The 26,623-nt window shown below is 37.9% G+C and overlaps 1 protein-coding gene across 6 annotated transcripts in view; it reads left to right on the forward strand.

Moving 5' to 3' along the window:
- Window positions 1-26,623, forward strand: part of REEP3 (receptor accessory protein 3) — a 93,722-nt gene that overhangs the window by 35,288 nt on the left and 31,811 nt on the right. For 4 of the 6 annotated variants that reach the window (XM_042909331.1, XM_042909333.1, XM_042909332.1 and 1 more), the window contains one exon: window positions 5,844-5,916. In XM_042909331.1, the coding sequence (XP_042765265.1) occupies window positions 5,844-5,916 (73 nt within the window). Of the gene's footprint in view, window positions 1-3,661; window positions 3,721-5,843; window positions 5,917-22,345; window positions 22,411-26,623 lie in introns of those variants that run through there. The other 2 variants (XM_042909330.1, XM_042909335.1) reach the window with 2 other exon arrangements.

The raw sequence follows: 26,623 nt of genomic DNA on the forward strand, positions 1-26,623 counted from the left end.
AGAATTTGTAAATACAAATATGCCAATCTTAAGGTTCGCCATACTTGATAATCGAGTTGAACAACAGATTTTTTGTTTCTGAGCTTCCTAGCAATCAGGGATTGGGGGGAGGGAGGGCATAATATTTTTACCATCATATTCTCCTAGAATGCTAAGCATTGCATTTACTGAATTCCAAAGTAAATCACATACATGAAATTTCATGTAGAGGGGTACTCACAGACAATGCCCTTAACACATTCCTCTAGTATTTATAGCCATGGGTTTCATATGGCTGTTTCCTATACCTCAAGAAAAAAAATTTTTAAACCATAAAAATACGTTCTTAATTTTTTTTAATGTTTTTTTTTGAGAGAGAAACAGAGTGCGAGCCGGGGAGGGGGAGAGACAGAGGGAGACACAATCTAAAGCCAGCTCCAAGCTCTGAGCTGTCAGCCCAGAGCCGGATGTGGGGCTTGAACTCACAGACTGCAAGACCATGACCTGAGCCAAGTCACATGCTCAGCCAACTGAGCTACATAGGCGCCCCAAGAATGTAATATTAAAAAGCATCTCAGTTGAAATGACTTTTCCCTTAAAGGAGAGGTTTAACAGTAACCTGATGGTCAAGCTTGATTCAAATTTGGAATGACACCTCCTAGAGGAATAAAGATTTAGAACAAGGCTGACAAAACATGGCAAATAAGTCTACTCAGCTCCTGTCCTTTGTAGGTGTGAGTTTATGGTGCTGTGTTGAAGAGGACTCTGAGACCAGGGTCAGCAGAAAGGAGTACAGTCTGTCTGGGTTACAGGAATGGAGAACAGCAGAGAAACTTCTGTGTGTTTGCCATCCTTATGCAGGCTATCTTACGTAAATTTCACCGGTCTCTGTAAAGTGGATTGCAGACAAATGCAGTTTACAATCTTCGATAAGGACCTGGAGTGTTATATTCTGTGTCGCTTTTTGAGAGTATATATGGTATCTGTGTTAATTGTGACTAACTCATGCTAACAGCCTGGTGCATTTATCATCATTCTGGTTTTTGACTCTGTAGTTTATTTTGTCTATTTAATATTTGGTATCCCATTTTAGTTCATCTCCAGTCTGAGTTGTTTTCAGTTCTTTCATCTAATAGAACATCATCATTACTGTTTGTTTGTTTGTTTGGGAGTATGATTCTAAAAGCAGTGAAATAAGGAGAATTTGTCACGTAATTCCTGTGGGAGCATTATCTTGTTACACATTAGTATCATGTAGTTCCTATTATTGGCAATGAGCTACTTGTTGCACTTACTTTTAATGAACTACAACAAATTCTTTTATGTTATTAGAGAGGAAATTTATTATCTAAAGACAATCTCAGAGGAAATTAAAATAGTTCAGAAATGTTAATATCATTAGCTATAATATTTGGGGATTTTTTTTTTTTTTAGTAATGATACAGAAGTTAAACTAATGTCATACACCTTGTAAGTTTACTGGCTCTCTCATGCACTCTCCAAAACCCACATTTAAAAATTAGTGTTTATTTCCTAATGACATCCTAACGTGGAATAACTAGGCCAAACTATTCTTTAGAAGAGTAGCATCAATTTATATTCTTATGGGGAAATTACTCATTCAAGGACTATTTTTAACAGGCTTAGAAAAAAGTCACATAGATAGTCAGTAGACATTTTTTTCAGCAGATGAACTGTGTTTTTCTAAGATATGGATTAGAACAATCATACAAAAACAATAATACAGTGTATCAGCCTCAGTATTCACATCTGTAGAATAGGTATGAAAATAGTACCGGTCTCTGGGTATTATTGTGAGAATTAAGTGCAGTAATATATGGAAACTGCTTACTATCCTGCATAGTATAAAATGTCAATAATTATTAATTATTAGTAGTCATAGAAAGATGGTTCACCATAGCGTTAATTAAAATAGTAGTAAACATAGGAAAGGATTTAAATGATTTTCATCCGTATGAGTTAATATTATACCATGTCTTTTTTTTTTTAATTTTTTTTTTTTTTACATTTATTTATTTTTGAGAGACAGAGACAGAGCGTGAGCAGGGTAGGGGCAGAGAGAGAGGGAGACACAGAATCCGAAGCAGGCTCCAGGTTCTGAGCCATCAGCACAGAGCCTGACTCCTGGCTCGAACCCATGAACGGTGAGATCACGACCTGACCTGAAGTAGGACACTCAAACTGACCCACCCAAGCGCCCGTACCATGTAGTTTTTTTATGTTTATGTATTTATTTTGAGAGAGCACATGTTGGCAGGGGAGGGGCAGAGAAAGAGAGAGAAAGAGGGAGGGAGGGAGAGAAAACCCCAAGCAGGCTCTGCATGCTGGCCTAAGCCAAAAACGAAGAGTCGGACACTTAACTGACTGAACCACGCAGGTGCCCCATACATACCATGCACTTTTTAAATGACATTCTTTAAGGATATGTAAAGACGTAACAAAATGGCTTATAATATCACGTTTACTGAAAGAGTATATAGATTTTTATCCTGCCCTAAGATGTCAGTTAATTATGCTTAAATTATGTTTTAATTAGGTTATAAAATATTGTTTCTAAAATATTGTCTTTAAATATGTTAATTATATTTTAAAATAATGTTCTTTAAAGAGATCATAGAAAAAACTGGAAAATGCCAAAATGCTAAGGATTAATGTTAAAGATTTTTTTTAATTATTTTTTTAATGTTTATTTATTTTTGAGAGAGAGTGCAAGCCAGGGAAGGGGAGAGAGGGAGAGAAAGAGAAGGGGACAGAAGATCCAAAGTGGGCTCTGTGCTGACAGCAGAGAGCCTGATGTGGGGCTTGAACCCACTAACTGGGAGATCATGACCTGAACCAATGTTGGACACTTAACCTACTGAGCCACCCAGGTACCCCAATGTTAGTAATTCTTAAAAGTAGATGATAGGTATAGGGAAGTTATATTAATACCATTCTGTTTCTATACTGTAGTTTTCATTTTTCATGATTTCTTAAAAGAATGACAATAAAGTTTAAATCCTTGGAATTAGTGTTTTGTGACTTGTTTATAAAGATGTAAATTAATCCCTTGGCCAGTTTTGTTATTAAAATTTTATTGGTACTTGAAGGTTTTTTAAAGCATTTAAGAGAATGATAGGTCAAACTTGAAACCATTTGATAAAAATTATAACAAATACATATAAATATTTGGAATGGCATTTAACAGAAAAGATGGTTCATTCAGTAATGGGATTACTTAGTGATTTTTGTCATTTTTTTTACTATTTTACATCTTCTAAAAATTCTACAGTAAACTGTGTTTAGAACCTTAATAAGGAAAAGCTTTAATCAATATTTGATGAAATCCAGATAACTTTTATGCATTAAGGATATTATTCTAGGGGCGCCTGGGTGGCTCAGTCGGTTAAGCGTCCAACTTCGGCTCAGGTCATGATCTTAAGGTCCGTGAGTTCGAGTCCCGCGTCGGGCTCTGTGCTGAGAGCTCAGAGCCTGGAGCCTGCTTCAGATTCTGTGTCTTCCTCTCTCTCTGACCCTCCCCCATTCATGCTCTGTCTCTCTCTGTCTCAAAAATAAATAAACATTAAAAAAAAAATTAAGGATTTTATTCTAGTACTAAGAGCACTCCTCCTTGTTGCTTCAGAGACTGGTCTTTGAATACACTGTTCTTCTTTCTCTAGGACAGTTTTGGTGAATGATGGATTTATGTCTGAATATCTGTCCAGAAAATAGCTATTTCAGGTATTTTCTACATATGAAATACGATATAAGGGCCACCCCTATTACTACATTCTCATAAAATTTCCTTTTTAAAAAAAGGTACAGAATTTTCAATATAGCCAGTGTTCATATATAAAACTTTACCTTAGTGGGAGGAAAGGGTATCATGAGTATTTTGGCAAAATTTTCCCTCTTTAGGCAGAAATAAGATTAAGAGGAAATGAGTAACTATTTCTTCCTGCCTCCAGAACTGAAACAGTATTCAAATTTATGAGTGAATTTTATTTGTAGCAAACACTTTCTTTATAAACCATGAGTTTATTTTGTAGGTGGCCTTTTAAAATAAACTATATGATTTTATACACTGTGCTCATACTCTGGCTTTATGCCCGACCTCCCATGTCGCAAACATCCAGAGTAAGACCCAATATTAAAGAAAATAAACCAGAAAAAAAAAAACCTAGAAAATATTACAGATGTTAGTAATAAATTACTCAGTAATATTCACATTAGAGCAGTAATAAATTATAATAGTGGTGGTCCTTAAAAAATTGTCCCACTGTTTACTAAGACATTTAGCCTTTCCTGTGTTCCAATTGAAATACATTATTGTTTTCTACTCTTACAAGAGTGAGATGTTAGGGGATATTGTGTTTATTCATTTGACTGATTCTATTCAATACAGAGGTTAAAAAATAAAGGTAAAGCACCTATATGCGTTGTATAAACTAGCACCAAATCCTTACTATATATGAGAAAATACCTGTTTTGGAAATCACTTACCTTAAAAAATACAATCTAGAATATGCTAAAGGCAAAGTGATTAATCCTGACACATTCTAAAATTCAAAACAATTTAGGGGTGCCTGAGTGGCTCAGTTGGTTAAGAGTCTGACTTCGGCTCAGGTCATGATCTCGCAGTTTGTGGGTTCGAGCCCTGCATAGGGCTCTGTGCTGACAGCTCAGAGCCTGGAGCCTGCTTCAGATTCTGTGTCTCCCTCTCTCTTGGCTCCTCCCTCGCTCGTGCTCTGTCTCACTCTGTCTCTCAAAAATAAATAAATGTAATTAAAAATTAAAAAAAAAAAAAGAATACACACTATAGAATATTTGGGGGCAAAAAAATCCCATGATGTGTCACATGAAAATGCCAACTGTAAACCATATATATACTGTTATGCTACCTCTATGTCTATTCTTTCATTTTACGTGTGATTGTACATATCTGTTGGGTCTGGGATTTGGCGAAATAGTCTTCACAGATGGCATTAAGTCCTGTTAATGATTTAGGTATTTTATAAATGTTTACAGAGAGCTATTTTAATGCATGTTGTAATATATCAAGTATTGATAATTAGAAGCCAGTGCTTCTCAAAATCATGGAGTAAAGGACACTTTTGTATTACAGGTTGTGCGTGTACATACATGTTATATTTAGATTTTGGGAATGTTACATGTGGATAAAAAGTAGGATTGCATACAGTAAAATGTTGCCTGCAGTTATATCTGGGAGAGTTGGGACAATTTTTATTTTTGGTGATTTTCTACCTTTTCCAAATGTTCGAGGAATCATATTTTTTGTGATGAAAAAGGTTTTATTTTAAAATTCAAATATAGGGGCCCCTGGATGGCTCAGTCGGTTAGGCGTCTGACTTCAGCTCAGGTCATGATCTCACAGTCCGTGAGTTCGAGCCCCACGTCGGGCTCTGTTCTGACAGCTCAGAGCCTGGAGCCTGCTTCGGATTCTGTGTCTCCCTCTCTCTCTGCCCCTCCCCCACTCACGCTCTGTCTGTCTCTATCAAAAAATGAATAAACATTAAAAAAAATTTTTTTTAATAAGTAAAAATTAAAAAATAAAATTCAAATATAATTAACAGTGTTATTAGTTTCAAGTATACAAAGAGAAATTTTTTTTAAAGGTGATTTTCCCATGATACTATACCTAGAATATTGAAATCCTCTTTTCGTTACAAAAGTATTTTTACTTTGCTTTCTGAGCGGATTTAGTCTGCACAAATATGCATTTACACAAATTTATATTATTGCATATTCCCTATGTAGTTTCTGCTTTACTATTAGGTGAAATTTTCATGAGCTGTCAAAAGCATTGTTGTATGTGATTAGTCTCTCATTCTTTTTACTTTTAGGTTGGTGTTTGGAATGCTTTATCCTGCATATTATTCGTACAAAGCTGTGAAAACAAAAAACGTGAAGGAATATGTAAGTATAGTTTTATGAGTGATTGATTCTAATTTAATGTATCTGTGATATACAAGACCAGAAAATCATTATTTTAGAAATAGCTGGGATACTGTTTTTGGTTAAAAATATTACATGAATATGAGTTTAATGAAGTTAGTCTTTTAAAAATAATTTTGAATACAATTCCAAAGTGGAGTTTCGAAAAAAGTTCACTGTCAGTTGGTATTTAAATAAGTGTATGATCCAGTGAGTAATTGGATCTCTTACTCATTTTGTCTCAGTTCCAGTATAAGAAGTTAGGGGGCTGTCTGGTTTTTAGCCTTGTGAATTTATAGGTACACTGAGAGAGAACACAGTTCTTTCTTACTCCAAACCTTTTCCTTTTTTCATAACTGGTTTGTCACTTTTTAATTCATATAAGTATACAGATGTCTTATCACTGCTGACAATAGCAGTCTTTTTTCTTCTTAAATCAGACTCTACAGTTGACCCTTGAACAGCACAGGGGTTAGAGCCACCAACCTCCCCCTCCCCTGCAGTGGAAAATCTGAGTATAATTTTTTTTTTTAATGTTTATTTATTTTTTGAGAGAAAGAGAGAGTGTGTGAACAGGGGAGGGGCAGAGAGAGAGGGTGACAGAGGATCCAAGCAGGCTCTGGCGGACAGCAGTATAATTTTTAACTCCCCCAAAACTTAACTATTAATTGCCTACTGTTGATCAGAAGCCTTACCCATAAGGTAAACACATGTATGTGTATTATGTACTATATTAAAAGTAAACTAGAGGGGCACCTGGGTGGCTCAGTCAGATAAGCGTCCGACTTCATCTCAGGTCACGACCTCGTGGTCCCTGCATTCAAGCCCCACATCTGGCTCTGTGCTGACAGCTGGGAGCCTAGAGCCTGCTTCAGATTCTGTGTCTCCCTCTCTCTCTGACCCTCCCCCACCTCTCTTGCAAAAATAAACATTGAAAAGAGAAAAGTAAGGTAGAGAAAAGAGGTTAAGAAAAATCATAGGGAAGAGAAAATACGTTAATAGGCCTGTAAAACAAATTTATGGGTAAATGGACCTACACAGTTCAAACCTGTGTTGTTCAAGGGTCAACTCTACCAGCCAATACATTCCTCCTCATTTGGAATGTTTGTCATACTGTTATTAAAGGAGATCTTTTTTTCTAAATCTGATTAGCTCTACAGTTTAAACACAGGGTGAATTTTCTCAACTTTGTGCCCATTTTTTCACCTATAAAGTATTATAAACCCAGGATAAGAACTTGTGTGCCTCTGTGTGTCTTTGTGTATATTTCTGTGCTTACGGTATACTCCTGTCTTCCCTCCAAATCTGGGTGATTTTGTTGGGAAAAGAAATAAGTACAAATTGAAAATGAAGTTTATATGAGAAGCTCTAGTGATACAAAGATATCAGTGGGCACACAGATACCATGCCCTAAAATAAAAAGGAGGTAACAGTAAGAAATATGAAGGTATAATAAATTATAAATAAATATACAAAGCTATAAATAAAGTATGTAAGTTATAATAAATTATAATAGGCCTGTCATTTATAAACTAATGCTAAAAGAACAGAAAAGATGGTGTTTAGGGATTAGCCTAAGAACCATTATAAAATATTAATTCATTTCTTTATTTTTTTAATTTTTTTTTAATATTTGTTTATTTTTTGGGAGAGAGAGAGAGACAGAGTACGAGCAGGAGAAGGGCAGAAAGAGAGAGAGGGAGGGATACACAGACTCGGAAGCAGGATCCAGGCCCTGAGCTGTCAGCACAGAGCCCAACACGGGGCTCGAACCCATGAACCATGATATCATGACCTGAGCTGAAGTCAGACACTTATCCAACTGAGCCACCCAGGCACCCCAATCCATTTCTTACTATGTGTCACTTTAACTTTGTTAGTATTATCTTTTAGAGACTTAAAAACATGGGTTTCTGTGTTTGAATCCTTAATAAACACTCAGATTTTTATTCCTGTATTATTCTATAAATTTGGGATGAATAAGAATGGTTCTAAGCCTGAAATTTTAATTCTACTTCATAAGTTAAAGATAACCTTTGGACGAGAATCCAGTAACATTCTTATTGAAACTGATGGAAAAACTAGGGAAGTAGAAAGGCAATTGGTTTGATAATTACATGGTAATCAACTCTCCACAAATGAAAAAGCTAAAAGCAAAAATGGTAAGGCATTGAAACAGAAGGCAGGGCATTTGCTTTTGACAAGGAAATGTGCTACAACTCGGAAGACGTGGTGACCAAGTTGACTGCCATCAAGGCTGCTAGAGAGACCAAGCTGAGATATCATATTAAAACATTTGCATTTATATGATTTCCTACCAATTTCAAAAATACTTTTATATATTATTGTTTGCAATAGCTACTATAACAAAATGCCAAATACTTACTGGCTTAAACCAACCCAAATGTATTTATTCTCTTACCATCCTAGGGAACAGAAATCTGAAATGGATTTACAGGGCTGTACTCTTTCTGGAGTCTCTAAGGGAAAATCTTTTACCTTACCTTTTCTAGCTTCTACAGGCTGCCTGCATCCTTGGCTAATGGTTCTATTCCTCAGCTTCAAAGCCAGAAACGTTGAGCTGAAACTTCACACATTTCCATCCCTCTAGTTCTCTCTTCTGCCTCCCAATTCCACTTACAGGAATGCTTATGGTTACCTGAGTAACCCACGATCTTCTCCGCATCTTAGGGTCAGCTGATTAGCAACCTGAATTCCATCTGCAGCCTGATTACTCCTTTACCATGTAACATACTCACAGGTTTTAGGAATTAGGTAGGACATGGACATCTTTGGGGTAGGGAGACATTTTTCTGCATACCATAATATCTCACTGGTCCTCACTTCAAAAATAAATAAATAAATAAATAAATAAATAAATAAATAAATAAATAAATAAATAAATAAATAAAGTCAGGGAGAATGTTTTGATGTTACAGTCTCGGAGAAATAAATTGACTTACCCAGGGTAACATGGAACATTAAGGCAGGAATCATACCAGATTGGATATGTTGTTACAAATATTTCATTCTGTCTCTTCTACCAAAAGTAGGTGAGGATTCTAGGTTGTAAAACAGTTTTCACAACCAGCCAGTGGATGTGCTTCCAAAGTAGACCTCCAGGAGCCACAAAAATAAGGATATTTTCAAAGAAGGGCAATGAGGCTGTTTAACCAGTACTTAGGGCAGGACTCTTACATATTGAAATCAACTATGATCAGAACGGCTAAAGATGAAATTAGGTTTTGAAAGGGTTGGCAGGTAACTATTTCCAACCTAAATTTAGTTGTTTTTTGGGTTTTTTGTTTTGTTTTGTTTTCAGTTTATTAATTTGAGAGGGTGCATGCACGTGCCTGCACAAGTGAGGACAAGACAGACGGAGGGGGAGAATCCCAAGCAGGTTCCACGCTCTGTGCTGGGCCCATCGCAGAGCTCAGTGTCACAAACCTCGAGATCATGACCTGAGCCAAAATCATGAGTTGGAAACTTAACCCACTGAGCCACCCAGGTGCCCAAACCTAAATTTACTTTTGACAAAATGTTTGAATATTATTATCATGCTGAGTCTCACCTAGCCTTACTTTAAACTTTGATTATAACAGTTTTATTAGAACTCTGTTCTCAGAAAGTTTTCCTATATAGTGATCCCATCCTAATTGATTTTGTTTTGCATATGGTAATTTCTTAGTAAAGTTAACCTTCATATTTCCCTATTATATTTTAATAGCCTTTTATATTATCTGATATTATATTATTTGTATGTGTATTTGTCCTCCCCACCAGAAACAGCTCCATAGAGTTTGGTTGTTTTGTTAATGGAGTTTGGTTGTTTTGTTAACTGATACATTTCCCTACCTAGAACAGTACATGGTATATATAATAGGTACTCAATATTTTTTAAATGAATGAGTGAATGAATGATTAAGAAAAGGAAGAAGAGTTGAAGAACATGTACATTTCTTAAGGGGATTAGTCTAGGTTCTCAGCTTTGATTCTGCTGGGTTAAGGAGTACACAGTCCAGTCTGACTTAACCCAAAGCTCAGTGTCTTTGTGGTATTTCGTTGTTACCTAAATTCCACTGATATCTACTTCAAAATTGTTTTCAGAAAGCAAACATTTTAGATTAATTTACTTCTTTCCACCCTAACTACTACCATTCCCCTTAAGCCTACAAACAGTAGATTGCACCTGATAAAACAGATGCTGTGCTCAAATCAAAACAAATGGAAAGTGCTGTGTATTTTGGCAACCTTCCTTTCTTCCTTTGCCTATTTTTAAAACAGAGCTTTCCTAGGATATAATTTCCTGTATAGTGTGGCTGATATGGCCTACTTAAAGTCTTTCAGCCTTGCAGTAATTGAAATGTAAACTTACTGAAGAATTAGTATGGTTTTGCAAATTTTTTTAGGCTTATACCATCTCGTGACTTGAAAATAGAGTGTTTATTTCCAAGTCGTGTGTAATTGCTGTAGCTTTTCTAGGAAACCGTGTTCTTATTCTAAGAATGTTGGAGAACGTGGCAATGAAAAGATTGGCTAACAGCACTTAAAAATCAAAATCAGACATTTGGTCTGATCACAGAGATTTACTGTGAGCAAGAACAAAGAACAGGGAAAATTCTGGGAGATTACTCTTTTAAAGGCTTAGAAATAGCCCTCTACGGATGCCTGGAAGGCTCAGTCAGCTAAGAGTCTGACTTCAACACAGGTCATGATCTCATGGTTCAGGGTTCGAGCCCCGCATCAGGCTCTGCACTGACATTGCAGAGCCTACTTGGGATTCTCTCTCTCTTCCTCTCTCTCTGCTCCTCCCCCACTCACACATCCATTTTCTCTCTCAAGATAAATAAATAAACTCATTAAAAAAAAAAAAAAAGGAGCTAGCCCTCTAAAACCCTATTGACTTGGTTTTGAAAGTGACCTAATTTTTCCTAAATACTTGGGTGATATGAAAATGAACAAATATACCACATACTAGCTTTATAGTTCTTGTCAATTGGTAAAATCTGAAGTTATTTACTAGTTTTAGAGTGGATATAGAAGGGAAAAAATGCAATAAAGTACTTTTTTTTTTTATTGTCAAGAAGTGTTCCCCAGCCATCTTTTCATATTTTGGATTAAAAATACTCATTTGATTCAAGGGTTTTAATTTGGGAAGTGTAAAGGTTAACCCACTGATTGAGATGGAATTTTTGAAAATTAGTCTTGTTAGACCACATGTTTATTTGTTTATTTTCCACTTTGATCTACTTTTAATTTAGCTTTTGTTTTTATCAAAGCTGTAATTATTTAAATTTTAAAAATCAAATAGTTTCTAAGGCTTATTATGAAAAGAACAATTCCCCACCTTCCCCATCCCCATTTCTCTCTAGAGGCAACTACTTTCAGCTCTTCTAGCTGAATCCTTTAGTATTCATTTCCATATCTAAATGACATGCTTATATTACCATTTCTTAATTTTTCAGATGGGCATTATCAGTTGACTTCTTGCTATCATTAAGGATGATTAATAGTAGTTATCACATATAACTATACACATGCATATTTCCCTGTCCATTATAGCCTCCCAGGGTCATTACAGTGTAATTTGTATTGGATCAGTATTCAGTATTTGCATTACGTAGGCTAAGTTAGAAAGAAAGAAGCAATAGACTAAACAAATAAAGAACACAGCACCTAGAACCAGGCTGCCAGGGTTAACATCCCAGTCCTATCTGTTACTAGCTATGTCATTGTACAAGTTATCTGACTTTTCTGTGCCTCAGTTTCCTCATCTGTAACATGAGAACTGTTATAGTACTTAGCTCCTCAGGTGGTGGTGAGAATTACATGAGTTAATGAACATAAAGCATTCAAATCAGTACCTGACATAGAATAGTATCTGTTGTATAGGATTTTTCATGATAGAAACACTATTTGCATTTGGTCTCTGTGGTATCCTATCATTACCATTTTTTTTCCTGCACAGTGGTTTGTTTTCCCTGCTTGTTATTCATTGTCTTGTTTTCTGGTTTGTTGTTTGGTTGGTTGGTTTTTCACTTATGTGGGATTCTCTATTATTGCACATTTACACCTGAACTCTGCCGCAGTTGTGTGGATTTCTTCTCAGTGTATTATCATCCAATGGATATTCCAGACTAGCTCTTGTTTTAGATCCTCAGATTTCTTAATCTCCTGTTTTCCTCCTTTTTAAGTTTACTTCCTCATTTTAATGAAGTACATCCTTCCGGAGAAGACTGTGTGAAAGACAAATTTTTTGAGATGCCAGATTGGAAATAATTTTCCTTCAGAATTTTGAAGACATTTCTCCATTGCCTTTTAGCCTGTAGTGTTGCTGTGGAGAGTCTGAAGCCATTCTGATTCTCACCGGCTTGTGGGATCTTTTCCATGTGTGGAAAATTTAGGTTTAAAATTTCATGATTATGTGCCTTGGTGTGAATCGATTGTGGTAGATTTTGCTAAATCCTCCCCTTTTAACTTGGGAAATCCTTTGTCCTTGAGCTCTGGGGAAATTTGGTTAAAATTTATTTCTTTATCGATTTTCTCTGCTTTGTTTTCACTGTTTGTTCTGTCTGGGATTCCATTTATTCAGTTGTAAAGCTACTTGGACCAATTATCTAATTATCTGATCTTTTTTCTTCTCTTTCCTGTCACTTTTTGTTCTATTTTATGAGTTTCTCAATGTCATCTTCTAACCCTTTAGTTAATCTTTAATTTCTGTCTCTGTGTGTTTAACTTCTAAGAGCTCTTTTTATTTTCTGAATGTTCCTTTTCCTATAGTGTTCTATCCTTATGTTGTTTAAAATAGCTTTCTTTTTGTCTATGTATATGAAAAATGGGGGTTTTTTTAGATATGTTCTTTCTGCATAGTCTCTCCTTTGACTTCTGGTTTTTGTTTGTTTGAGCCTCTGTCTCTCATGCATGATTTTCCCAAATGTTGGATAATATTTGGTCCTCCACTCACATTTGAGTATGATAATCAAAAGCTGGTTACAAGGCCTGCACCCACGAAGAGGCTTGCTGAATGTCATCTTTACTGTAGGGTGATCTGACAAGGCAGCTGTATTTGTTCCCAGTGTTCCCGGTTGTACCACAAACCAAGTGGCTTAAAAAAACAGAAATATATTGTCTCACAGTTCTAGAGGTTAGAAGTGCGTAATCAAGATGTGGACAGGGCCAATTCCTTCTGAAACCTGTTGAGGAAAATCCTTTTCTTTTCTTTTTTCTTTTCTTTTCTTTTCATTTCTTTTCTTTTAAGTTTATTTAAATAATTTATTTTGGGAGGGGGAAGGGATAGAGAGAGAGGCAGAGAGCGAATCCCATGCAGGCTCTCTGTCAGCACAGAGCCCAACACAGGTCTTGAACTCACAAACTAACTGCGAGATCATGACCTAGGCCGAAACCAAGAGTTGGATGTTTAACTGACTGAGCCCCCCAGGCACCCTGAGGAGAATCCTTTTTTGCCTGTTTGCAGCTTCTGGTGGTTGCCAGAAGTCCTTGGCATTCCTTACCTTCCAGGTGCAGCACTTTGGTCTCTGTCTCTGTCGTCACATGGCGTTCTCCTCTTGTGTCTGTGTATCAGTCTCTTCTCTCCTTCTTACAAGGAGCCAAGCATATTAGATTCAGGGCCCACTATACCCCAGCATGACTTCATCTTAACCAATTACATCTGCATTGGCCCTATTTCCAAATGATGTCACATTTTGAGGTACTGGGGGTAAGAACTTTGTATTAGCTCAGGCTGCCATCACAAAATACCACACAGTGAGTAGCTTAAACAACACAAATTTATTTTCTCACAGTTGTGGAGGCTGAAAGTCCAAGATTAGGGGGCCATCAGGGTTGATTTGGGGTAAAGGCTCTTCCTGGCTTGTAGACAGCCATCTTCTCTCTGTGTCCTCACGTGGCCTTTTCTGGATGCCTGTGTTAAGAAAGCTCTGGTGAGTTCTTTCTTATAAGGACACCAGTTCTATCAAATTAGGGCCCCTTTATGACCTCATTTAATCTTAGTTTCCTCCATAAAGGCCCTGTTTCCAAATACAGTCACCTTGGGGGTTATGGCTTCAACATATCAATTTGGGGGAATCACGGGTCAGTCCGTAAGAGACTTCAACATATCTTTCTGAGGGAGACACAGTTCAAACCATTACAACTGTTTCCTGGGAAAATGATCAGTGTCTGTATGTTTAGATATTTTCTCTCATGTCAGAGTCTTCAGACAAGATTCTTCCATTCTGAAAGCTACTTGGTTTCTAGCGTTCCGGTGAGAGACTAAGGGTTGGGGGCTCTCAATATTTAATTTATAAACTAGAACTTAATGCCTACTCTCAACTGTGCCAGAGATTTGCAAATCCAGAGGCCCTTTGACTCTTCCCAGAGAATCAGCCGCAAGGTTCCTGTGGGAGGAAGGAGGGGCATCGCCTGACCGCGAAAAGGGGAGGGCATCTGGGAGCCTACCTGCTCCTCAGGCAGACTTAACAGCCATACTTCCTGGCTTTTGCCCTCGTGACCAAGGATTGTGTCACCAGTTCTTGAGCCTTTGGGGAGCTCTGCGGTGTAAAGTTGGATTGCTTCTCAACTTTCCCACTGTCAGCTTAATATCCAATTTTCTCAGGCCTCCTAACTCAGGTGCTCCTCTTCCACTTCCTTCCTACCTCCCCAAAATTCGGATTGTTGTCTTCTTTTCTTCGTTTTTCTGGACTTGTCTTTTTTAAAAAAATCACGTTTACTGTTGTTTTAGTGAGATTTGTGGTAAGGATGCAATTAAATGTTTATGTGCAGTTTATCAATCTTTACCCAGATTCCCAAATTGACTGTGTGAGTGGAACACTTCTGGTTGAAATATACTGTGATATCAAATATAACTTATCATGAAATAAACCATTATTGTTGGTTTTTAAAATGTGCTCACATAGAAGACAGATTTAAAGTAGTAATAGATACCATTTGTTTTAGATCTTTGACAACAATTTTGAAGTTTAATTTTAACTGACATACAGGGAATCCATGTGTATCATGTCTTGAGTTATATGGTTTGTAAATCAAGTATTGATACATAAAAATCACAATTTTCACTTAGGACAGTTGAATAAAGTCACTTGGGACAGTTTATTATCCTTTAATGAACTAAACCTACTTACTTTTACTTAAAGTAAAGCGGGTGACGAATATTGTTTTATAAACCTAATTCTTGATGTGCCAAGTTTACATATTGTATGTATAATACATATCAGTATGTAACTTCACTGCTGAAGTAATTGATGCTGTTATAATTAAGTGACTTATATCTTCCTTATGTTTTCTAGAAATGATTTCTTCATGATCATCTCATGACCATTACAGTGGATCCACTTTAGGAAACAAGTGTTAAATTTAAATAAGGTTATTTACTTGGGGAGGGTGTTTAATGAACACCTAGCACGGTTTTTTTCTGAAATTTTAGAATGTGAGGGGCACCTGTGTGGCTCAGTTGGTTAAGCTCCAACTTCAGCTCAGGTCATGATCTCATGGTTAGTGAGTGAGCCCCGTGTCTGGCTCTGTGCTGACAGCTCAGAGCCTGGAGCCTGCTTCGGATTCTGTGTCTCCCGCTCTTTCTGCCCTTCCCCCGATTGTTGTTCTCTCTGTCTCTCTCTCTCTCTCTCACTAAATAAATAAATAAACTTTTAAAATAAAATAAAATAAAATTTTAGAATGTGAATTAGAGCACCCCTTGACCTTTTATGAAGTAATTCAGAAGCATCCCCACAGTTTTCATGCTAAGATGCAGCCGGCCGACTGCAGCAGTCTTATCCTTTACTAACTTCCCGTGCAAATGCTTTGGAAAACATGCACAAAGGGGAAAAAAAAAAAAAAAAAAAAAACCACACAGTAACATTCAAACCTAAGAGGCTAACTTGGGCTTTTGCTAATGTCTAGGAAGAATTTTACCAACTGTAGTGCCAATGGAAATAGACTTTTTAAAAACAGGGACAGAAACCGTTGTTTCCATTAAAGGAAATGTTGTTAAGTAGTAAATTGGAGGGAGGCCTAGCCACCTCCACCCTAATCCCGTGATGGAACAGCTTAAAATCCGAAAAGCTACAGCAGCCAGAAAGGACTGCCACCACCCTCAGTGTGGGGAGAACGTGTTCAGAGGCTGCCAGTGTTCTGCTTCCCCCCCCCCCCTTATCTACTCACACCCCATAACCTCTCTGCTGTGAAGAAACCTCCAGTAAGTTACAAAAAGAAGAAATAACAACTGAGTACAAGGGAAAATCAGAAGTGCGGTACTAGATGAATTCAAAAATAAAAATGACAGTAATTCATATTACAATTTATATTCTGAATCACTTTGAAAGCCTGTATTTTAGGGGCGCCTGGGTGGCTCAGTTAGTTAAGCGTCCAACTTCGCCTCGGGTCATGATCTCATGGTTCATGAGTTCAAGCCCCACATGGGGCTCACATCCCATTTCAGATCTTCTGTCCCCCCTTTCCCCCCAACCCTGCACTCTCTCTGCCCCTCCCCTGCCCACACTCTTTCTCTTTTAAAAATAAACATTTTTAAAAAAGGAAAGAGCCTATATTTTAAAAAGGAAGAAAATGAAACACTACACTCGCAAAGCAAGAAAAAATACCAAAATAAAATAATCTGTAAAGGAAGTAGAACAAACAAAGCAATAAAAAAGCAGAAATACAAATAAAAAACAAAATTGAGGGAATTAAAGGAAGAGTTGTTCCCTTAAGTAAGTCTAATAAGGTAAACACTTGAAATAGTTAAAGTAGGGAGAAGAATAGTAGAGGGATTGACACAATGAGAAATCAGAAAAGATATAAGCAAGCAATGCTAAATTAAAATTTAAAGATAATAAACTACCTAAAATTCTCATTTAAAATTTTTTATTGGGGCACCTGGGTGGCTCAGTTGGGTAAGCATCCAACTCTTGATTTCTCATGGTCATGAGATCAAGCCCCACATTGGGCTCTGTGCTGGGTGTGGAACCTGCCTGAGATTCTCTTCCTCTCTCTCTGCCCCTCCCCTGCTCACATATGCACGTTCACTCACTCTCTGTCTCTAAAACAAACCAAAAAAATGTTTAAAAATTTTATTAAATTTTATATTTTTATTAAAAATTTTTTATTTTTAGAAAATAGAATCTTCTCTGCTAAAATATACCTAAGCTTTTGCCTTTTCAGCTAAAGTTGACAATATTTTTCCAGAGACATTTTCCCTTTTACACAGCACCAGGATCTACCTCTGATATGTTTAGATATGGACCTCGTCTTTCCATAACATAATTTTAGAAATACAGTGCTTTCCCAACCACAGGTGTAATAATGAGATTGTCAGCCAGATCACCACCACACTGTGAAAGGTCCTCCTAAAAATATAAAAGCTAGAACTGTTCCCTAAGATTTTAGCTAAGTTAGAAAAATTAAATCTTTCCCCAAACCTCATGTAATTTTAAAAGCTCATGAGAAATGTTACTTCAGAAATATAATAGAATTGTAAAAACATGAAGTTCTTTTGAAAGACTACAAAAAATTTAAAGTATATCTAATTATACAAATATATGAAATTTTGGGACACCTCAGTGGTTCAGTTAGTTAAGCATCTGACTTTGTCTCAGGTCATGATCTCATGGTTTATGGGTTCGAGCCCTGTGTCAGGCTCTGTGCTGACCGCTCAGAGCCTGGAGCCTGCTTCAGATTCTGTGTCTCCCTCTCTCTCTAACCCCTCCCCTGCTCATGCTCTGTCTCTCTCTCTCTCTTTCTCTCTCTCTCTCCCCCTCTCTCAAAAATAAACAAATTTTTTTAAAGTTCAAATATATGAAATTTTGCCTATCTTTTGGCTATCAGAATGAATATAGAGTGATTCCTTTTCTTTTTTTTAAACCACAGATCCAAACTCGGTAGGTAACATGGGAAAGCAAACTTCAAAAGGTCTTGAAAAGTCACAAAAATAGACTGACTTGAGTAATTTTACTTTAAAATATTGTATTAACTTACAAAGGTTTCCAATAGACATCTTTTTTTAATGTTTTTATTAAAATTCCAGTTAATACACAGTGTGCTATTAGCTGCAGGTATATGACCCAGTGATTCAGCACTTCCATACATCATCCGGTGCTCATCACAAGTGCCCTCCTGAATCACCCATCCCCCACCCACCTCCCCTCTGATAGCTATCAGTTTCTTCTCTATAGTTAAGAATCTGTTTCTTGGTTTGCCTCTCTCCTTTTTTCCCTATGCTCATTTGTTTTGTTTCTTAAATTCCACATATGTGTGAAATCCTATGGTATTTGTCTTTTTCTGCCGGACAGAAAAAGTCACAAAAATCGGTGGAGTTGAATAGTCTTATTTTAAAATATTACATTAACTTTGAAAGGTTTCCAAGAGGCACATCTTATTTTTCTTTTAGCTTTTTTTAAGTTTATTTATTTCTGGAAAGAGAGAGCAGGGAAGGGGCAGAGAGAGTGAATCCCAGGCAGGCTCTGCGCCATTAGCACAGAGCCCAACTCAGTGCTCGAACCCGTGAACCATGAGATCATGAAATGTGAGATCATGACCTGAGCCAAAACCAAGAGTCAGACACTTAACCAACTGAGCCACCCAAGTACCCCTCAAAAGGCATCTTTTTTTTTAACTTTATTTTTTATTTTTTAAAATTTACCTCCAAATTAGTTAGCATATAGTGCAACAATGATTTCAGGAGGAGATTCCTTAGTGCCCCTTACCCATTTAGCCCATGCCCCCTCCCACAACCTCTCCAGCAACCCTCACTTTGTTCTCCATAGTTATGAGTGTCTTCTGTTTTGTCCCCCTCCCTGTTTTTATATTATTTTTGTTTCCCTTCACTTATGTTCATCTGTTTTGCCTCTTAAAGTCCTCATATGAGTGAAGTCATATGATAGTTGTCTTTCTCTGACTGACTAATTTCACTTAGCATAATACCCTCCAGTTCCATCCATGTAGTTGCAAATGGCAAGATTTCATTCTTTTTGATTGCTGAGTAATACTCCATTATATATATATACCACATCTTCTTTATCCATTCATCCATCAATAGACATTTGGGCTCTTTCCATACTTTGGCTATTGTTGATAGTGCTGCTATAAACATGGGGGTGCATGTGTCCCTGCGAAACAGCACACCTGTATCCCTTGGATAAATGCCTAGTAGTGCAATTGCTGGGTCGTAGGTAGTTCTATTGTTGGTTTTTTGAGGAACCTCCATACTGTTTTCCAGAGTGGCTGCACCAGCTTGCATTCCCACCAACAATGCAAAAGAGATCCTCTGTCTCCGTATCCTTGCCAACATCTGTTGTTGTCAAAAGGCATCTTTTAAATGAAGTTTTAACACTTCTGTTTTAGTATGGTATATCTTTTCTTACGATGATTGTCAAAATCAATTATTGGAGCCACCAAGAGAAGTTTCTACCATTGATATGATGTTTGAATGTAATTTCAGCCTACTAAGTCAACATTCTTACCTCTTCCCTGTAGGAGGCAGATTTAGATTTACCCTAAGAAAGAGAATCTAAGGGCACTTCCTTCTTGGGAGAGGGAGGAGTCTGCACCAAGTGGTCAGTGTCCAAATAACTCTGGGTTCTGGTGATGGGTAGACAACAGGGACATTCCTCACGGAACCTCTTCAGTGTAGAAGAGCCTGTAGGCTGCTCTGCCAGGAGAATTTACTCTAAGTTATAAACAGTGCCTCTGAGAGGTGGGCTAAAGGTTCAGCTTCTTCATTTTTTGAGCTTTTTCTTTAAATGATGGTGTACCTAAACAGTGTTATGAAAATAGGAGTACATTTTAACTGTCCACATTGAATAAATTATCACACAAAACTGAGTTCATCATCTTTTCTCCAAACCCAAGACTCTTCTTACATTCTCTTCATGAATGACACCCACCTTCCCCTAGGTGATATTGTCAGAGAATTCTCCTGCTACAGCTCTTCTCCAACTTTAAGGCACATAGGAATCCCCCTGGGATCTTGTTGGAACACAGATTCTGATCGAATAGGTCTGCCCTGGGCTTAAAATTCTGCATTTCTATCAGGCTTCCAGGTGATGCCAATACGACTTGTGTATATACCACAGTTCAAATAGCAAGACTTTGGGCACATTCTCATCTCTGATTACATATCAAAAACACTTTTGTCTTTTATTTTATTTTTTTTTAATTTAAAGTGTTTTTTTTTAGAGAGTACAAGCAGGAGAGAGGGGCTGTCAGGGGGTGAGGGAACAGGGAGAGAGAGAGAAAGAGAGACAGAATCTTAAGCAGGCAGAGAGAGAGAATCTGAAGCAGGCTCCACACTCAGCACGGAGCCTGATGCAGGGGTCAGTCCCACAACCCTGGGATCTTGACCCGAGCCGAAATCAAGAGTCGGCCGCTCAACCAACTGAACCATCCAGGCACCCCAAAACCCTCTTGTCTTTTAAATTACTGTCTGCCCTCTCTCTGGGCATGGTAATGATGAGGCCTAGAATCTAAATAATTTTTTTTTTAATTCCCAAGGAATTTTTATCTACAACCAAGGTGAAAATAATTAAGAGGTATCTTATTGTGAAAAGTGAATAGTTACCACGTTGTACTTTTTTACTATAAGTTTATATATGCATATGGACACTAAATAGCAAATAGTTTGTTTTAGAAACATCTGTATGTACATGGATTGATTAACAACTTGGAACATACTATAGAAAAATAATATTTTAACAAAATTAACCATACAATACAATTATCGGGGTAAGGATATTGAATTAGACTTTCTCCTAGTTTCCGTGTTGTAGGGCTGACCATAAACAAAATTTTCTACATCAGTGAAATTTCTGTACCTTACTCCAGCCTCTTCATTCCTCCCACTGTGTTTACCTAGGTCCTTCATGCTGTCTTGCATTCTGGCACTGAGCCAGCCCTTTCTTACCCCAAGTATCCTGTGACCTGTCACTTGTCTCTACATTCATCCAAATGTGAACTTCGGTTCTCTAGGTGAGGTTGATTGCACATGTTTTTGAAGGAAAGTAATTTGATATCGTAGGTTCATTTTCAGTCGTGACAGATTTATTCTTCCTGGTTTTTTTTTCCTACCAGTCTTTGTTTCTCAAGAACACTGTGTTATCCCATGTGGTATAAAGGCTGGTTCTCACTCTTTGAATGATTATTGTACATTTAAAGTATACTGTCAGTGGGGCACCTGAGTGGCTCAGTTGGTTGAGTGTCTGACTCTTGATTTCAGCTCAGGGCATGATCTCACAGTTTGTGAGTTCAAGCCCCACATCCAGCTCTGTGCTGACAGCGTGGAGCCTGCTTGGGACCCTCTCTCTCCCTCTCTGTCTGACCCTCCCCTGCTCACGCTCTCTCTCTCTCAAAAAATAAACTTTAAAAATAAATAAAATATGCTGTAGAGCCTAGACTATAAAGCTACATGTTGTATAAAAAAGAGCATATCTTACCTAAAGAATGAAAATCTTCATTTTCTAGCTCAGTCATCAACCTGTCTGTCACCTGGACAAAGGAGCATACCATTTAGTAGCTCGGTTGGTTCACTCATAGAAATAGTACAATGGAATTGTCTGTGTGAAGGTAGATGGAATGGGGGTACCGAGGTGCCTAAGAAATGGAATACCTTGGGAATACCTCAAGTAGGAAACATGATGGGCCAAGACTTTGGGAACACTAAGGGAAAGAAGAAGGTAGAGTGACAATTTAGTGTTAAAATGAGCACATGTCACTCCTATCTGGATATGCTCTTTCCCATGCTAAAATCCTGAGAAATTCTGTGTGGTTCTGGTAGAAGGGAAATGTCTTTCTCAAAAATATTTATTATTCCAAATAAATCAATAATACTTTCAATAGCATAACAAAGCAAATTCTGAATTCTCAGCCAGTGTGGATGGAGAGTTATTTTGGACCGAGAGGTCATTTCTTCCTAAAGTCTGCTCCCAGGAACAGTTCCCATAAGCAGATCCTGCTTTTTATGTCTTCTTTCCAACACTCCTTTTAAATTAATTATCAGTTAGTTTTTAAACATTTTTGCACTTTTGCTTTCTTTCATGTTCCTCAAACTGCTGAGGTCAGGGATGAGATACACCGGGCTTCTGTGATTCAAAATCACTGGGGAGCGGGGCTCCTGGGTGGCTCAGCCGATTAAGCGTCCAACTTCAGCTCAGGTCATGATCTCATGGTTCATGAGTTTGAGCCCCGTGTCAGGCCCTGTGCTGTCAGCTCAGAGCCTACAGCCTGCTTCGGATTCTGTGTCTCCCTCTCTCTCTGCCCCTGTCCCACTCATTGTCTGTCTGTCTGTCTGTCTGTCTGTCTCTGTCTCTCTCTCCCCCTCTCTGTCTCAAAAATAAATAAATATTAAATTTTTTTAAAACTCACTGGGGAGGACCAAAGCAGTGTCGTTGACAGAGCTTTCCCTTTCTAGTTACAGTCCTTCATACTTGAAGAATAATCTGTGAGCTCTTTGGCAGTGATGCCTGGAATCTGCAGGTAAACTATGTTGCAGCAACCTCAGCATCTGAAAGTATAACCCCCAAACATCTGAGTTTGGACAAGCTGTACAAAGTTAAGATAGTCTTAAATGGGGCAGGGAGGGAAGAAGTACCTCAGAGTTGAGGAAGCTCAAATCAATTCTAGCCTAATGTATTCACCCAGAGCACATGCCCCATCTTTTTAAAAAGAACTCTTTTCAGCCATGGTCTCTATGCACTTGGGATTGAACTTCAACTAGTTTATTTTCAAGCATGCTTCTAACTTGGCACAGCTGTGGGAAAAATCCCATAACTGAGCCATCTGGGTTGGATAAAAGAGGGAGTTTTTCTATTGATTTCTCACATTTTGTTCCTTTTTGTTTTTAATGAGGGAAAATCATTATGAAATAACCAAATTATTGCATAATGTTAATGAAAGGGGAGAAATCTTTTCAACTCTACACTGTTTCTAAAGAATTCTATATTGGAAGGTCTCTGTTGTCTCTGAAATGTGGTATAGAATGAATGTTTTGGGTGAATTGACTTGAGTGAATAATAATGGTCAGAAAATAAAGTTCTCTTTGGGTGGTCTGAAATTCAGCAGTGTTTATTTCTTTTCAGACTCAGCAAAGATTTTTTTTTCCCCCCCAGGGAAGCATATTTTAGCATTTGATGATCTGGATTTACTTAGTGTGGTTATAATTGAAATCATTAGGCATATATAATTTTTCATTTTTTCATAAAGACCAGCATTAATTGCTTTATGACTCAAAGAATCTGAAGTTAAGAAATGTTGGAAAATTGTTTAATCTCTGATAACTTTGAGAACAACTTTGACAAAATAGACTATTTTAGATGTTAGAAACTGCTATTTGCAGTCCAGAGTTACTTGTTTGAGTCTTGCATCAATTCAGACCTTAGAATTAAGAAACTTTTAAGTAAAAGTCTTCCTCTGTACTTGCTTCACCATGGGTACTGGGAACATGATGAGGAACAGGATGGTTTCTGTCCCTGTTGGTTGTTACAGTCAGAAGACAGGGGCAGATGTTATACAAACCGTTGCTCAGATATGCTACAAAGAAAAAGTATGGTGCACAAAGATTGTATATGACCTTTAGAGGGGGTGGAGTTAGGGAAGGCTCTCCTTTAGAACTGAAGAAATTTCATTCACACAAAGCCAATATATAGTATATAATATAACATGAAATAGTAGTAGCTATATGGTAGATCAAACATTATGCTGGTAATCAACTATTCCTTATCTTCTTTTACTAATCCCTCCCATGAAAGCTTCTTGGCAGCAGGAACACCTTGACATCAGAGTTTATGCCTATTTCATGTCAGAGGGCTTTGTTTATAAAAGGCCCTGAGTAATATTTCTCATTAATATATCACATAATTTTTCTTTCTATCATGCTAGTGTAATTTAGTAGTTGTATCATTTAACATACATTACTGTTAACATCGTTGTTGTTATAATATCACACGGGTCCTAGCATACAAAGAATAATTTATACAAAGATACAATTTAAGAAAAATATTTTGGGGGCACCTAGGTGGCTCAGTCGGTCGGGTGTCCAACTTTGGCTCAGGACATGATCTCGTGGTTTGTGAGTTCGGGCCCCAGCTCAGGCTCTGTGTTGACAGTTTAGAGCCTGGAGTCTGCTTCTGGATTCTGTGCCTCCCTCTCTCTCTTTGCCTCTCCCCCATTTGTGCCCTCTCTCTCTCAAAAATAAACATTAAAAAAATTTTTTAAGAAAAATATTTTTTAATTAATATGCCATTTACTGCTATTGCCTTGACTCATAAATCTAAGGCAAGATCCCTTCCCCCAGAACATGATGTCCCACTATATATTTGGAGCCTGTCCATCACTCTCAGTTTCTGTGATGGAAATGATGAGGATTGTTTTACAGTTGCTGTTGACTTTTTGTTTGCTTTATTTGGGCATTTAAATCAATTTCATTGTCTAAGAATGTAAATCATAAAAACTGGTTTCCTTTAAAAATGTTAAAAGATTATGAAATGAGGCCTACTTTTCTTTTGGCATCAAGGGTAGATAAATGCATACCTATTAAATGGAGCATGGTCTTTTGATAGTAAATTTAGCCTATGGGTATATTCATTTTACAGTGTTCACTCAGGCTTAAAATATCCTCTAATGCCTTTGAGAGAGTAAAGCGAAGAACGCCATCACGTGACTGTCTGGGTTTCTGAAATGCTAAAGCTTTGTATAAGCCTTATGGATTTTGAGTAATAATAAAGCAAGTGCTGGCTTGTTAAAAAAGATAATCTGATCCATCCACTATATAAACCAGAATGTAATTTTAGATACTATGGTTTTACATCACAGATGATTCCGTAATCTCCAAAAGAACTTGCCTAATTATAAGAGTATATTTTCTTGGAATATAAATTCATTTTGATACTTAAATGATTTTAAGATTCTATTTGAGGAATCTTTTACTTATAAATATTGTATTTTCAATTAAAATATTCACATTTCTCTAGTCATGAAAAATATAGTGCATAAAGGGTTCCAAGATTTAAATATGACTGCCATTTCATTGTGACCGCTCTCAAAAGAAGTTGATTACCAAATAGTTAGGAAAAATGGAAGTTACAGTCTTGCGTATAGTTAGCCCAGTTTACTAATTCTCATACTAAATATTTTTGAGCATCTTTTTTGTTCCAGGTACCATAGTAGGCATCAGGTATATTCTCGAGAAACAAAACAAAGTTTGCAAAAACACCATCGAACAACCTTTCTCATGTAGTATTCCCACTGACGTTTATGTGCTTCATTCTTTGGATATCTTGGCCTCCCACTCAGAATATATCCACTTCAATCTTTGCACAGATCTCTAACAAGCTTCTGTGTCTGACAGAAGGTCCAGTAGGTCTACTGGAAGTAGAAAGGGATTGCCGCTGAAGCCATCCGTACTGACAGTGCAGGTGATAATGACCAAATTCACACAGACAGAGCCACATTTGGCAAGGGATCACAAAAATAATTTCAAGTAGTATTTCTCTGGCCCTGCTCCAATCTGCTGCATGAGAACATCAAACCTTCCTATCCTCCAGATCCTTCTGAGAGTCCCCTGAAGGTGTCTCAACCAGAATTTCTTAGCATGGCAGTCCTCTTCTCTGTTTTCAGGGCACTGTGGAGGTATCACCCATCACCACCACAGGGCATTAACCATGTCGCGCATGGCAGCCGACGGCGCTGTGACCGATGCAAACCTCATGCTACTCTGGCCCTGCTTTCTCAGTCTCCACAGAGATTAGAGTTCAGCCTTTCATGTTAGGGTGGTCTCAGCTGCTATAATTGTAATGTGTAACAAAAATGCAACAGCTGAAGGAGTATAGAAGTTTATTTCTCTCTCACATAACAGTCCACCTTAGGTGTTCATTTTGGCAACAAATCTTGTGCTGTCGTTCAAGAACTGGGGGGAGGGGGCTCTGCCTGTCTTCAACACACAGCCTCCAAGGTTGCTCTGCTCTCTGCCCTTCCAGCCCACAGGAAAGGGGAAGAACCTAGGGGGGAGATACCCCCACTTCTCAAAAGCCTCGGCTCACATTCGGTTGGAAAGAATTGGCCCCACCTCTCTGCAAAGGGCCGCTTCCAGTCACATTTCTGCTTGACAGCAAGCTGTCACCTTCGTCTCCCTCTTGTTGCACTGTCCTAGACCTAGACCGCTGGCGGCCTCCTAGATCTAACCTCCAGAGCAGCTGAGGGCATCCTCCGTCACGTGATCTGCAGCATCTCTACCCTAGGCTGCTCCCTTTCCCATCCAGATCAACAGCTTGTCTAAACCTTTACCATTGTCCCCAGATCCACCCTCCTTGCCACTCACACCAGCCTGAAAGGTTGGTGACCTGCCCCCTAGATACGGGGCCCTGGCTGTGGTCCTCTCCCCGACAAGCCACTCTTTCCTTCCATCCCAGTGGAGGACACATCTCTACCTCTGTCTCAAGCTCACTCTCCTTCCCAGTGTAATTCTTTTCTATCTCCTGTGGGATCTTGTTCCACTAAATATTCCTGCTTTCTCTGAAGAGAATCTTATCTTGCTGGTAAAGTTTTCAATCATTGAGAGTGTAAACATGCTTTCTTTTGCTTCATGCTGTGTGTTTTTTTTTTTTTTATTGCCCCTCTTTTTCCTTTTTAAACCAGATCTCTTAAAAGACTAGTTTATGTTACCTGCCCTGTCTGCACCTCCTGTCTAGTGTCC

Source organism: Panthera leo, chromosome D2, assembly GCF_018350215.1.
Source record: "Panthera leo isolate Ple1 chromosome D2, P.leo_Ple1_pat1.1, whole genome shotgun sequence".
Lineage (NCBI taxonomy): Eukaryota > Metazoa > Chordata > Mammalia > Carnivora > Felidae > Panthera > Panthera leo.